The sequence below is a fragment of the Pipistrellus kuhlii genome, unplaced genomic scaffold (genome assembly GCF_014108245.1).
Source record: "Pipistrellus kuhlii isolate mPipKuh1 unplaced genomic scaffold, mPipKuh1.p scaffold_m20_p_1, whole genome shotgun sequence".
NCBI lineage: Eukaryota > Metazoa > Chordata > Mammalia > Chiroptera > Vespertilionidae > Pipistrellus > Pipistrellus kuhlii.
The window spans coordinates 77,918,382-77,934,128 of NW_023425404.1; the positions used below are offsets into that span (position 1 = coordinate 77,918,382).

At 38.4% G+C, this 15,747-nt stretch overlaps 1 protein-coding gene across 1 annotated transcript in view; it reads right to left on the reverse strand.

Moving 5' to 3' along the window:
* Positions 1 to 246: 246 nt before the first annotated feature.
* DHTKD1 (dehydrogenase E1 and transketolase domain containing 1) overlaps positions 247 to 15,747 on the reverse strand; it is a 50,365-nt gene continuing 34,864 nt past the window's right edge. Inside the window, exons 11-17 of the mRNA XM_036452820.2 lie at positions 9,808 to 9,958; positions 8,574 to 8,680; positions 7,371 to 7,535; positions 4,721 to 4,803; positions 4,232 to 4,401; positions 2,255 to 2,340; positions 247 to 1,444 (exon numbers count right to left, since the gene is read on the reverse strand). Of these exons, the coding sequence (XP_036308713.1) occupies positions 1,340 to 1,444; positions 2,255 to 2,340; positions 4,232 to 4,401; positions 4,721 to 4,803; positions 7,371 to 7,535; positions 8,574 to 8,680; positions 9,808 to 9,958 (867 nt within the window). The 3' untranslated portion in view covers positions 247 to 1,339. The remainder of the gene's footprint in view (positions 1,445 to 2,254; positions 2,341 to 4,231; positions 4,402 to 4,720; positions 4,804 to 7,370; positions 7,536 to 8,573; positions 8,681 to 9,807; positions 9,959 to 15,747) is intronic.

Sequence of the window (15,747 nt, forward strand, 5' to 3'; positions counted from 1 at the left end):
GGGAGCATTTGATTTGGAATTTTTCAAATGGTCTCTTCCCGCAAGGAAATTCAAAATGCTGGCCCATGTTGCTGTAGTGATTGTGAGGATGAGGTACACAGCTCATGGCTCAAGTTGGAGAAGATGTAACAAGATACCATAAACAGACTTTTGAGGTACAAAGTTAGAAACTTGAAGAGATCTACATGAAATTAAGAAAAAAAATTTAGTTTTCCCTTTAATTTTTGTCTTACACTTTAAAAAAATTTTAAGTTAAGAAACCAAGAGATCTGAAAATGACACTGTGCTTTTATTTTTTACTAGTTTGATGTACAATACTGTTAACCAGTCTTATTAAATAGACCTCTGTGATTTTAGTGATTTACATGAGTGGCACCAAGTTACATGATTTATAAGGCTTGACACAGAAAGGAAGCATTATGGTGTATGGGAATAAAAGGGATCTGAATACTACAAGAACAATTTAGGGGAGAAAGATACTATGGCAAGGCAGGCTACAAACCAATTTCATTGTACCTAAAACTCCTTCACTTGCTCCACCAATGTGGCTCAGTTGGTTGAGCATCATTTCATGCACCAAGAGGTTGCCAGTTCAATTCCCAGTCAGGGCACATGTCTGGTTGTGCAGGAGGCAGCTGATCAATGTTTCTCTCTCATTGATGTTTCTCTCTCCCTCTTGCCTTCTGCCTCTCTAAAAAATAATCAATAAAAATGTACTTAAAAAAAACCCAAAAAACTCCTTTACTTAGTACCACTATGCTAAAAGATCACACCCAGAAATTTGTATTTAATATACTTAAGGACAATGGGTAAAACTATCTTGAAATCAGAAATAATATAGTATTGCTACAATGTCTAGTGAAACATTTTTCACAGTGGCTGGAAGACTACACCAAAACCGACATAAATGAAAATATTTGACTTTGAATAAAGGAGGGGAAAATTAATGAAAGTGACATGCATCAAATAAATTTAGAGGTAATGTTGAGATAATCTATATGTAGCTATAAAGTCGAGCTAAAGAACTTTCCTGGGCATATACAGTTAATGAGAAAGAGTGGAATCTGAAAAATCTTGATTATGACCTAGCTCTATAACTCTCAGATCTAACCAAATTGTAACATGATCGAATATGTAAGGATAAAAGTTACTTATCTGATTTATATATTGATTCCATTGCTATTCCACGAATTCCAGAATAAACTGTCCCAATCAGTCCCAACATCTTAGAGGAACGCAGACATTTCATGTTACCTAATGGAAAAAGGAGAGTAGAGGAAGCAGGTCTTTCTTTTTATGGCAATTTTCTTAACAGGAAGTTGTATTTCTTCAAAGTACATCATTGAGCAAAGGTCTTGGTGAGGATATCTTCATGCTGCTGCAGGTGCACAGTACCAATTCCTACAGCAGGTGTTGGCAAAGGTGGTCGGCTCACAAGGCGGAGCTGTCATTGGAGCAGAAAAGAAATAAAATGACACTGTGACCCAATCAGAACTCTGCTTAGTTCACCCAAGCAGGTGCCTGTGTTTCTCTTATCTTTTTTAATATAAAATCACCTTTTTGGAAAAATAATGACTTACATAGAATAGATTGTCACAACTAAAAAGCAACAAAATTCCAGGCATAATAAGGGTGTATAAATTCTCAAATTTGTTCTATTCTTCAGTAACTATTAGTTGGTGTTAGCTGTAGTTTCCTAAATTAGAGTTATTCACATGTGAAAATTATTTGGGCCTAGCCAATTAGTATCAAATGAGTGAACAGAGTTCTAATTTAAGCAGAATAGAAAGATAAAACAGAAGCACAATTGCTCTTCGCATTGTTTTCTCCTTCCTGCAGCATAATTAAGAAGAATTTGGCCTGTAAGGGATCTCTGCTGTGTGGATAGGTCTGGAACAAGCATCATTGGGTTCTCTACTCCCATGTTGTAAAACAAGCCTGCTCATCACTCAGTTCCCCGTGGCTTGGATGTTGACCTTGAGGACAAGAATGCTGAGGAGGCTAGCAGGAAAGCAGCCAACAGGTAAGGGCTTTTACTTTCTAAGTGTAGTCACTTTTTGTTTTTACATGCTACTAATATGTGCACATAGATTGATAAACACTCAGCATTTTATTTTTAAAGAACAGCCTAAAACTAGACGTTATATTTTACTTAATATTTAAAAGAATTGGATTGATAGTAGGGGACAAAACCATTTGTTGGCACTCCAGGAAAAGCAACATATAAGAACACTATGAAAGGCAGAGATAGTACCTTGCAGGCCAGCTGCTTTTCAAATCTTGGAGAAACAAAACACCACGGACCCATGTTCTGAGGCTCCTCCTGACTCCAAATAAAATCTATAAAAGAAAATCCATCTCAGTACCTCAAGTAAACATATACAACATAAAAACACACACATACACACATACTATGTGTGTGTGTATGTGTATGTATGTGTATATATATATGTGTGTGTGTGTGTACATACACACACATTTTTTTCCAACATGGCATAGTGTCTTTTTTTTTACAAATACACAGTAATGTATCCACCAGCACAGCCATGATACTGAACAATTCTATCATCATCTTGTTCCTTTGTACTCAAATCCTTCTCCTACCCCCAACCTCTGGCAACCACTGATCTTTCCTCTATCCCAACAGTTTTGCCTTTTCCAGAATGTCAGGTAAATAAAATCATACAGTATGGGTCTGGCTTCCTTGAATTAGAAAAATCTATTTGTGATTTTGCTGATAGCAATAGTTCACTCTCTTTTATTGTTGAGTAGTATGACCTTGAGTATGGATGTACCACAGATTTTTAGTCACTCATGGTGGAAAGATATTTTGTTTGTTTCCAGTTTAAGGCAATTATGAATAAAGCTGTTACAAACATTCACATGCAGGTATTTCTGGGGACATGCTTTCCATTCTCTTTGGTGAGTAAACACCTAGGAGCGGGACTGTCGGGTGGTATGGTAACTCTACATATGACTGCGTAAGAAACTGACAAGCTGTGTACCACAATGGCAGAACCAATTTGCATTTCCACCAGCAGTGAATGAGGGTTACAGTTACTCCTCATCCTCATCATCACTTGATATCATCAATTTGTTGTTTTTGTTTTCATTTTAGCCATTCAAATAGGTATGTTTATATCTCATTTTAACTTAATTTGCAGTTCCATTATCACTAATTATGTTGAGCATCTTTTCATATAGTTATTTGCCATCTAGTTCTTTGGTAAAGTGCCTGTTCAGTTCTTTAAAAATTGAATTATATATTTTCTTACTATTGAGTTTTAAGAGTTCTTTAAACACCCTGGATAGTCTTTGCCAGATATCTATCTGCAAATATTTTCTCCCAGCTTGTGGCTTGTCCTTTATTTTCTTTGCAGAAGGTTTTCATTTTGATAAAGTCCAATTTTTCCTTTATGGAACATATTTTTGGTGTTATAGCTAAGAACTTTTTGCCAAACTTAAGGTCACAAAGATTTTCTTCCATTTTCTTCTAGAAGTTTTGCAACTTCATATTTTACATTTAGGCTTATAGTCAATTTTAATTTAACTTCTGTGTAAGGTGCATAAGATATCCAATTATTCTAACTCCATTTGTTGAAAGGCTTATCTTCTACAATTATAGTTGATTTGTCATAAATGATAGTGATTCCCTCCAAAATCTCAAGAAATTAGATGCCTTAGATGAGAGAAGGGGAGACTGTAAGAAACACCACAAAAGACATGAAGACACTAGCTCTAGAAGTATTATTTTCATATTTCTAGATTCCATGAAAACCAATCTATCTATATACATAGAAGCCTAAGTGACCATCCAACCGTCCAACTGGTAGCTATGACATGTAATGACCACCTGGGGGCAGACGCTCTGACTGGTAGCTATGATGCACACTGACTACCAGGGGGCAGATGTTCAACGCAGGAGCTTCTGAGCTGCAGTGACAGCAGCTGCAGTTGTCAGGTGATGTACCAGAAACCACAGAGAAGGAAGCCTGATTCAGGGGTGTGTCATCCAAGAACTGCCCTCTCACAATCCAGGACTCCCGGGGGATATCGGAGAGCCGGTTTCAGCTCAATCTCCAGTTTCAGCCCGATCCTAGCAGGCCAGCCCGGATCCGTGCACTGGGCCTCTAGTTTTCTAATAACTCTCACTGCCCCATAACCTCTTTTCATTTGAGATAGCTCAAGAAAACATTCACATGCAGACATTTCAAATCAAAGAACCCTTTACCTTTAACGTGTTTGTATTTGCTCATCTCCAGTTGTAATGAGTCCAATGGGAACGGGCAGAGTTCCTCTATTCGGATAATGGCAAATGCATGTTTCTTGGCCCCCAAAGATTCTCTTTGCTTCAGCAGGGCATAGAAGTGTTTTCCAGAGCAGAACACTAGACTCTTAACACTGTTCGGTAGAAAAGAGACAGTAGATGACAGAGAATTACCTCAAAATGAGAATTTTATCAGAAGAAAGGGGAGACCACATAGATTTAAAGACATCACTAATAAAGCAGTGGGGCTCAGACATATACAGTACCCTGGCAAGCCTTCTTAAGCAACATATGCCTCCAAAGTCCACTCTCCCATGCATATGTTAACTCCTACCTCGCTCACTTAAAGGACTTATATTATGAAGTAGGAGATTTGGGTCTCTTTGGGTTCCTTACATGAGCTAGTTCTCCCACCAATTAAAACTCTGAAAACAGAAATACACATCAAATTACTTTTTTGGGTCCACAGATGAATCACCAATGACCGGTGTGAATGTTGTTCCTGGTGCCATTTCTTGAAGAGTTGATACAGCTGCCTAAGGAGTAAGGGAAAAGCCATAAATCTATCAAAGAGTGAAAGGAGCTGAAGATGCTTTTACTTACTACTATGAGGGATCTTTGCCAAGAAATAGTATCAAAATTCTCACCTAGGAACATAAGTAAACATATGTACTAATAAATACAATAGCTTTACAGAAATATTTAGTTTGGAATACTTCAGAATAAATTCTTTTCCTGAGGTTAGGTAAGATTGCCTTTTGTCTGATGCCACAATAAAATTTTAAGAATCCAAGTTTCAGTTTGATCATACAATTTTATTATTAATAAAAAGTATGCTTTAATTATTTGGAATTACTATAGAAGCAAAGTTTTATAAATTTATACTGTGAACCAAAACAGTGAAACCAAGGCAACTATTTCTCTCTTTAAGTTTCTTATTATAAGTTTTAAATGAAACCTATAAGTCAGAACAAATAGGAACAAGAAGTGAATATTTCTGTGATAAAAAAAAGAAATTATTAATGAGCTCAATTTAAATAAATGCTTATTGCAAAGAACTTAGAGTACAAAAACTGATGAAGCCAAGATTAGAGATTTGATTCCTTTTGCTATCATTTAGTTTCCCTACAGTCTAGTCCCAAATGGGTATATGGCATTTTGCTAGGCCATTGTGGGGAGCCACATTGATGCTGGGATATAACTTTAAAACTTAATATTAACTATTTAGCTAGTCTATTTATTAACTAATGTGATCTTTCTCCATTCTGAACCATATCCCTTCATCAGTCCTACTAGGAAGGACTGGAAACAAAAGAAGCTGGGTGGGAAATTGGAGTGGGATTTAGGTACCAATTGACAAAAAACTCCCGATAGCCCTGAGTCATTTTTATCACGTGGCAAGTCATCTCTGAATAGACCCTGGAAAAAAGAGTTGATTTATATTCTAATAGATCATGTGTACCAATAATCAAATTTTCAGGAGGAAATCAGAATTCAATAACGGTCATACTCATTTTCAATTAATAAAATAATTTATTTGACTACTTAATGAGTAGTTTTTAACTTTAAAATCTATAGTATAGCTGTTGGTATTTTTTAAGGCTCCCAAATAAGGACTTTATTATAGGACAAGTTACATATTAGACTTGGGGTAAGGGGGCAAAGAGTAAAACATTAGGACCAGAATATGAACTCTTGTTCTCAGTTTCAAATAGCAAGAGATTCTCAATAAAATTTCTAGTAGTTCACTTAATACTTGATACTACACATATATTATATTTAGTATCATTACATTTGATATTGACCCTCAGAGTCAGAACTAGGATAAGACAGGTGAGGTGACTGGAATGCAAAATTTAAGGAGGTGTTCAGTTCACTCTAGGATCACACAAGTGCTGACCATAACAGTATATCTTCTTACTCCTCTCCAAAGGCTAGGCACTGCTTAAAAATGCAACCTGTGAAAGCAAGTCACTTGCAACTTTCCTCAATACCCCTCAATTCCAAATCTATACTCTCAAACCTTTGTGCAAAGCACAAGATAGTCCTGAACAGCCATATCATAAATCACTTACCTGTATTTCACCTCAGCTGTAGGATCCAAATAAGTGCAAGTTTTTTAATGTTCATTCTAATTAAGATTCTCAAGTAAAATTGGGGGGGGGGGAAGTATAGCAGAAAGGATAAATAAATACTTATTAGTATTTATTACCTTAACTCTGCCATTTGAAAACTAACATATTTGTTATTTAAAATTCATTGTGCACTGCCAAAACCGGTTTGGCTCCGTGGTAGAGCATTGGTCTGTGGACTGAAAGGTCCCAGGTTTGATTCCGGTCAAGGGCATGTACATTGGTTGCGGGCACATCCCCGGTAGTGGGTGTGCTAGAGGCAGCTGGTCGATGTTTGTCTCTCATCGACGTTTCTAGCTCTCTATCCCTCTCTCCTCCTCTCTGTAAAAAAATCAATAAAATGTATTCAATAAATAAATAAATAAATAAATAAAATACATTGTGCACTTAACACTTAGTTCAGGTAAACCAAGAGAAAAATATACACTTTTAAAAATGTATACTTTTAAAGCCGCATACAATAAGCTATACTGTTATGATGTTGTGCTTATGGAAACAGGCCTTTCTCTACCTGTGATAAATCCTTTAACAGGGAAAATGTTAAAAAAAAAAAAAAAAAAAAAAAAAAGTCAATGAATAACACCACTCCCTTTCGTGAAAATGCTCTACATTCCCAAGTTGCTACTATCAACACAGTAGTGTTTACTAGTAGACCATTAGGACTTTTAAACTTTTTCTACGAAATTGTTTCCTCTCAGACCAGAATACCAGTGTGGTAATATCTGCTATCCTGTCCTGCATTACAATGAAACTGAGAGCTACTTATAAACCAGTTATTCTTGAAAGGGGGAGAGAGAGGGAGGGCAGGGAGGTGCGTGCTGATAGGTTGATTTAGTTTTAGAAAAGCAAAGCCAACTAAAACTAAATAGATGGTTTCTGTAATTTAGAACTATAATTAGATTTAAAAAAAAGAACACAGCAGAATAAAATGATGAGAGAAGAAAGGCTTCCAAATAGCGTTTCCTACTTACTGGGAACCTGAGTAACATCTTTGGAGAAGCAACAATGAGGGGTTTTCTGAAGTTCCGGACCATTTGTCTCCTGAGCAAATGGAAATACTGAGCAGGAGTCGTGGGGTGCACCACAAACATGTTTACGGTGTCCCCGTCCACCCCCTCCTCTGTGCTGTCACACATCTGGAACAGAAATGAAAGAAAGGAGAACGTTCAGATCATCGCCTACAATCATAACATCTGCTCTCCAAAGGGACCACAGGGCTCTCAAGGGTGAGAAGAAAATATTTCCCTCCATTACAGATAATACCAGAAAGTAAATTTACAGCCTATGAACAATTAACCAAAGGAGAGGTCCGAGCTTCCCCCATTTTCTTGAGTCTGCATATTTTAACACAGTTGTTTCCAAACACAGCTGATTGCAAGGAGCATCTGGAGGGGACCTTTTAAAAAATGCAGATTCTGATTACTGTGGAGTTATGATGGTGTCGTCTAATGAAATAAACACAAGAGTTTGATTTGTTTTTTTAGAACAACTTGCTTACATATTTTTAAATTTATTTATTTTAATATTTTTATTAATTTCAGAGAAAAAGGATGAGGGAGAGAGAGATAGAAACATCAATAATGAGAGAGAATAATTGGCTGCCTCCTACACTCCCACTACTGGGATTGAGACCACAACCTTGGCATGTGCCCTTGAGGCAAATCGCACCTGGGACCCTTCAGTCAGCAGATTGACGCTCTATCCACTGAGTGAAACCAGCCAGGGCTGTTAGCTTGTTTTAACGACAAAACAAAATCAAAAGCGGCTAACAAGGTTGAAAAAGTTGAGGACCATGATTTAAATCTCAGAAGATCCTGGTGTAGCAAAAAGCTAAGACATGGCTCCTAACCCCACTCCAGAAACAATGGAGAGAAAAGAAAGCAGCAGAATCCTGACAATTATTACTAGTCCCCTCCAATTTGGAGAGAGGGTGTGCATAATCAACCCTAGTGGGAAAATAAAGGCAACATTTAGAGCAGAAGCCACCACAGAGCTCAGTGGAGGTGACGAGGCTGCCAGGCTTGCCACTTCCCAGGGTATGAAATCCGTTTCATTCAAATACTATAATGTCTGACAGTTTAAGGCACACATTAAGTACCTGCAGGAGGCAATTCTAGTTCAAAACCTCAGAATCATGAAAACATTCCTGGGAATCAAAAAGGCATTGGACATACCTGCAAGAAACGCTCTATGCGACAAGAGGAGTGGTCAGGTCCAGCCCCATCATACCCGTGGGGCAGGAGAATCACAATGCCGCTCTGCAGGAGCCACTTGGCCTCTCCTGGAAAATAGTAGGAGGGAGTGAGACCTCTGTGAGCAGAGATGAAAGGTCTGATCTGATCTGGGTAGAGGAACAAATGTTAGTTACCTGCCTGACCCACTAGAACCATTTTCATTACATGTGCTGTCCAGCATTGTTACACCATAGTTGGGGAGGAAAAAGTACCCATCCTACCAGTTGAAATCCTGGAATGGCTCATATTGGGATTTATTTAGCAAGTGGAACACAAACTCAACAGCAGTAGCCATCCGGCTCCCAGAACAGCATGGCCATGCCGAATCCACTCAGGCACGACTCTTACCAAGACTGGACAGCTCCTGCTTTTCCCTCACAGATCCCCTGACAACACAGGCCACTGTCCTCAATTTCAAGACACAGGCACTTTAGAACAGTCTCTGGACATGTCAATGTCCAGTTTCCTTAAGGCACGTTTCTTTTTATTGTTGTTCTTTATTGTAAATTACATTTATTGGGATGACATTGCTTGGCATGTTTCTTACAACTACACAGACACAGAGTAACACAACCAAGGGAAAGATCTATAGTGCACACTCATAATCCAAGAGTGCTGACCCCCCAAAATGGGGTAAGCACATGGGGGAGACTCATACTTGTACTTTATATACTTGGAATTTTCACAGGAAGCAGGTCCTGCTTTTATAAAGGTTTATTAAAAATGATCAAGATGCACAACTTCCAATGTTCAGATACTTGAGTGTCTCTGGGTTGAGGGAAGCAGATTTTCAAGACTGACATTCACTATGCTCACAAATCCTCAACGGTGTGGCCATTCCCTGCTTGTGATTAATGTCACAGCTAATCAACAAACCCCAAAAGTAGATCTGAAAGTCAAACTACTTAGGACCTAGTAGATACATGTCCTGCTTCCTATAGCCAAACACATTCCCCCACAGATGGGAAGGCGCTCCCTGCATAGCAGCTGAGTGGTACTCAGTTTATTTAACTCTGATAGCTGCCATGCTCCAGTGGATGATAGGGCAACCCCCAACTCTCCCCAGGAACTGTGGTACAAGGAGTCTCAAAAGCAGCTACAGCTCCTTTTCATTCATTTGCCCCCATAAGGACAGCATCATGTATCCACTATACACCCATATGCCAAAACCAACCTCCAGAGATGAACGTGTCGAAGATGATCTGGGCACCATTGAAGAAATCGCCAAACTGAGCCTCCCAGATGGGCAGTAACTTAGGGCTCTCAATGCTCATCCCATACTCAAATCCCAGGACAGCCTCCTCTGACAATGGGCTGTTGCTGACCTGATGCAAAGGAAGAGAACAGAGACACTGTCATGGCAGAGAAATGGCAACATGAGTCAGTAAAGGTCAAAGATTCACATTTATGCAAACCTCTTAAGAGAGAGGAAGGGCAGACAGAGAAACTTTGTTTTTAGTTCTCTCTATATGCCCTTGGGGAAAAAGCCCTCTATGAGTGATGCATATGGGAAAGTTGGAACAAAAAGAGGAAGATATGAAAGATGTTAGAATATGAGCATTGAAGATTTTCTCTAAGGATTAGCAAAATTGATGTATCAGAAGACCCACCTTTGGAGCTGAGAGTAAAACTGTGTCATATAGGCTTTAAAAAAAAAAAAAATGTCACAGCACAGCCAGTGTGTCAGTGGATTACAGGATCATCCCATGCACCAAAAGGTCTTGGGTTTGATTCCTGGTCACGGTTGCAAGTTCGATCCCTGGCCCCAGTTAGGGTTTGTGCAGGAGGCAGCTGATTGATGTTTCTCTCTCACATTAGTGTTTCTCTCCCCGTCTTTTCCTTTCTCTCTCTAAAAATCAATAAACTAGTCTTAAAAAAAATAAAAAGGATGAGCAGTGACATGCTTTCAAGACCAAACTGGAATTACAACTAAAACACAGAAAAACCATCCTGAATGATCAACTAAAGACTAGCTGGAGAGAATCCTGAAAACTAAGGACAGGAACTGAAGACTGCATAGAGACTTCAAAAGGGCTTGCTGGGCTACCACAGACAGCAGCTAAAGTTCTGGAGGGATATCTCAGGTGTGGGGTTCCCACTGAGAACTCTGGGGTCTAAACTCCAAGCTGGGCTCCCCAACCCAGATTACTGAACTCAGAAAGGTGTTCACACCACATCTGGCTATGAAAAGTAGCAGGGTTGCTGTCTGCCAGGGAGAGATGGCTGGAAAAGCAGGTACCCTCTTAAAGGGCCAACACACAAAATTTTGTGTGCAGCCACTCACCTTGGAATCTGACCGAGGGAGAACAGAGTAGACTGGAACTGTGTGAGCAGCAGCCAGGATTAGGGGCTGTGAGGTCAGAAGGCAGCCACCCCAGTTTCCTGTGCTGAGTCATTCCCTCATACTGCAAAGGATGCCTTTCTCCTGCAGACCTTCACCATGCAGGCAGCTTTTGCCTGGGGGAGAAGCAATTGCCCCACCCTCTTCCAAAACCCCTTCTTGTACCCGGTGAAGTTTCTGAGGCCCATTAAGAGACTGGGAATAACAATCAGCCTGTAGCTAAAAGCAATTGCCCCATTCTGTTGGAAAACTACTTGCTCCACCCTGTGGTCAATAGCCAGACTGAATAACAATCATTCAATAGACAGAGGCAGGTCTCTGGAGGCTCTGAGTCTTTCCTGATCCAATCCAGGGCCCAGGGCTAGAAAAATCAGGCCTTGGTGCACAAATCTTGATCCTTTCCCAAGGCATTCATCCGCCAGCAGAGGGAGCCACAAGTAGTAGATTGGTGATGGCTACAAAAAGGGTACTCAGGGCAAGTCAGAAACAGCATTTGGCACAATCCTGCACTAAAGATTGTAAGTTGCAGCAGATCTACCTAATACACAGACACAAGCTCAATTAGGCAGCCAAAATGTGGAGACAAACAAGCCCCAAATGAAAACCAAAAGAATTCTCCAGAAGAGCTAAATGAAATGGAGATAAGAAATTTATCAGACATAGAACACAGAATAATAAAGACAAGGATGCTCAATGGCATGAGAAAAAATATAATAACTATGAAGAAAGACATAGCACTAGTAAAGATAATACTAGAAGGTACACAAAGAAGATTAGGGAAGGCCAAGGATCAGATCAGTGAATTAAAAGATAGAGTTGAAAAAAATCACTCAATCATAGAATCAAAAAGAAAAAAAAAACATAGGAGAACAGCAAAAGAAAGCTGTGTGACAACATGAAATGTAACAATATTCACAGAACAGGAGTATCAGAAGGGAAAGAAAGTGAGCAATGGATAAAGAACATGATTAAAGAAATAATGGCAGAAAACTTACATAATAAAGTAAAGAAAAAATTCACACAGGTTTAGGATGCACAGATAATCCCAAGCAAGAAGAACTCAAACACACCCAATCCCAGATACATTATAATTAATATGTCAAAAATTAAAGACAAAGAGAGAACCTTAAAGGCAGAAAGAGAAAAGCAATTTGTTACCTACAAACAAGCTCCCATAAGGCTGTCAGCTAATTTATCATCAGCAACTGTACAGGCGAGAAGGGAATGGCATGAAGTATTCAAGGTCATCAAAAGCAAGGGTCTAAAACCAAGATTACTATATCCAGCTAGGCTATCATTCAAAATAGTGATATGAAGAGCTTCCCAGACAAAAAGAAGGCTAATGAGTTTGTTGCCACCAAACCAGCACTGCAATAATGTTAAAGCAATTGCTATAATGAGAAGAGAAAAAAAAAGGCATAAAAAATTAAAATGGAAATAACTATCAATAACCTTAAATATAAATGGATTAAATGCTCTAATCAAAAGACTTAGGATATCTGAATATAAAGAAAACATGACCAACCTATATGCTGTCTAGAAGAGATCTACCTAGAAAAAAAGGCTCACATAGGAAAAAAATTTTTCATGCAAATGGAAATGAAAAAAAAAAAAAGCTGAGTTAGCAATACTCATATCTGACTAAATGAAGGCCATCAGAAGAGATAACAAAGGTCCACTAAATAATACTAAAGTTATTGATCTAACAAGAGGATATAATGCTGGGAAATATATATGCACACAATATAGGAGCACCTCAGTATATTAAAAAAAATTCTAGAGGACTTTAAAAGAGAAAGTGACAACAATACATTTATAGCAGGGGAATTAAACACCTCTGACACTGGATAGATCTTTCAGACAAAAAGTTAACAAGGAAACAGTGACTCTAAATCACACACTGAATTAGATGGATTTAATTGACATTTATAAAACATATCACCCCAAATTACACATTCTGAAAGATAGACCACACATTAGAACAGAAAATAAGTCTCTATAAGTTCAAAAAGGCTGAAATCATATCAAGCATCCTCTCAGACCATAATTGAATGAAATTATAAATAAACTACAGTGAAAACACTCAAAAGTATTCAACATATTGAGGCTAAATAGCATGCTATTAAACAATGAATGTGTTATCAATGAGATCAAGAAAGAAACCAAAAACTTCCTGGAAACAAATGAAAATGAACACACAACAACCAAAAATCTCTAGGACACAGCAAAAGCATTCCTTAGACTCGCTTACCTAAAAAAAAAAAAAAAAAAAAAAAAAAAAAAAAAAAGACAAATTAATTATAAACGATTTAACCCTACAACTTAAAGAATTAGAGAACAACAAGAAAATCCCAGAATAAGTAAAAGGACCGAAGTAATAAAAACTAGAGCAGAAATAAATTACATAGACAATAAAAATAAAAATAAAAAAGATGAATGAAACCAACAGTGGTTCTGTGAAAAGATAAACAAGATTGATGAATTGTTAGCTAAACTCATCAAGAAACAAAGAGAGGACCAAAATAAATAAAAGCAGAAATAAAAGTGGTGAAGTATCACTGATACCACAGAAATAAAAAGAACCGTAAGGAAATACTATGAGCCAAATTCACTAATCATCTGAGAGATGCAAATCAAAACAATGAGGTATCACATCAAACCTCTCAGAATGGCTACCAACAAATCAACAAATGACAAGTGTTGGCAAGAATGTGGACAAAAGGGAACCCTAGTACACTGCTGGTGGGAATGCAGTCTGGAACAGCCATTATGAAACCAGTACGGTGTTTCCTCAAAAAATTAAAAATGGAACTCTCATTTGACTCAGTGATCCAACTCCTGGGAATATATCCTAAGAAACCCAAAACACTCATCAGAAAGAATATATGCACCCCTTTGTTCATAGCAGTGCAATTTACAATAGCTAAGACTTGGAAACAGATTAAGTGTCCATTATCAGATGAGTGGATTAAAAACTGTGGTACATTTACACAATGGAATGCTATGCTGTTATAAAAAAGAAGGAACTTTCACCGTTTGCAACAGCATGGATGGACCCGAAAAGTATTATGTGATGTGAAATAAGCCAGTCAGAGAAAGACAAATATTACATGATCTCACTCAGAGGTGGAATCTAATGAGCAAAATAAACTGATGAACAAAAATAAACTCAGAGCCCTGGTTGGTTTGGCTCAGTGGATAGAGTGTTGGCCTGTGAACTGAAAGGTCCCGGGTTTAATTACGGCCAAGAGCACCTGCCCGGGTTGTGGTCTCAATCCCCAATGGGGGACTTGCAGGAAGCAGCCAAACCATGATTCTCTCTCATCATGGGTGTTTCTAGCTCCCTCTCCTTCCTCCTTCCTCCCTAAAATCAATAAAAATATAGTTTAAAAAATAGACCCAGAGACATAGAAGAATGGAACAGACTGTGGAACCTCAAAGGGAAGGCAGAGGAGGGTGGGTAGGAAGAGATCGATCAATGAACTTATATGCATACTAAAGGCTCAGTGCATGAAATTCCTGGATGGGTAGGGTCCCTAGTGGCTGCCAACAGCTGACTGGGGCCTTCCTCCCTCCGGCTGCCTGCTGTTGATGGTCAGGGAGGGGCCTCAGGCAGTTGGCCAACTGGCCTCGCCCTCTGGCCAAACTTCTGGTCAAACTCCCAGTTGAGGGAACAACTGGCATATTAGGCTTTTATTATATAAGATATGCATAACCCATGGACAAAGACTATAGGGTGGGGAGGGCCAGGGGTGGAAGAAAAGAGATCAATTGGGGTGGGGGGAGGGTGAAAGGAGACTTATGTAATACTTTCAACAATAAAGTTTTTTTTAAAAGAAAATACTATGAGTAACTATCAATATATGCCAATAAGTTGGACAATGTGGATGAAATGGACAAATTCCTAGACAAATACAATCTTTCAAAAATAAATCAGGAAAAATCAGCAAACTTGAATAAGCCAATAACAATTGAGGAAATTGAAGTAGTAATAAAAAAAATAAAAAATAAAAACACAAAAAACAGCAAATAAAAATCCTGGTCCAGATGGCTTCACATAGGAATTTTGCCAAAAATTTAAAGAACAACTAACACCTATCCTCCTCAAAATGTTCCAAAAACTCCAAGAGGAAGGAATACTTTCAACCTCTTTTTATGAGACCAGCATTATCCTAATGCCAAAAATAGATACAAAGAGAATTACAGACCAATGTCCCTGATGAACTTAGATGCTAAAATCCTCAACAAAATATTAGCAAATCAGATCCAGCAATATATTAAAAAGATACACCATGACAAAGTGGGATTTATCCCATGGATGCAAGGCTGGTTCAATATTTGCAAATCAATTAGTGTGCTACATCACATAAACAATCTAAAAACAAAAATTATATGATCATATCAATAGATATAGAAAAAGCATTAGATAAAATCCAACACCCATTTTTAATAAAAACTCTCAGCAGTGTGGGAATAGAGAGATCATATCCTATATAATAAAAGCCTAATATGTTAAGTGTCTGGTCATCAGGTCATCCGTTCAACCAATCAAAGTGTAATATGCTAATAATATGCTAAGAATGCTCAACCACTGCTATGATGTGGACTGACCACCAGGGGTCAGACAGTCAACCAGTCAAACAGTTACTATGACGTTCACTGACCACCAGGAGGAAGATGCTCAAACTGGTAAGTTAGCTTGCTGCTGGGGTCTAGTCAATCAGGACTGGGCTAGACAGACCAGACATGCCCTAGAGCCCTCCTATGGTCCCT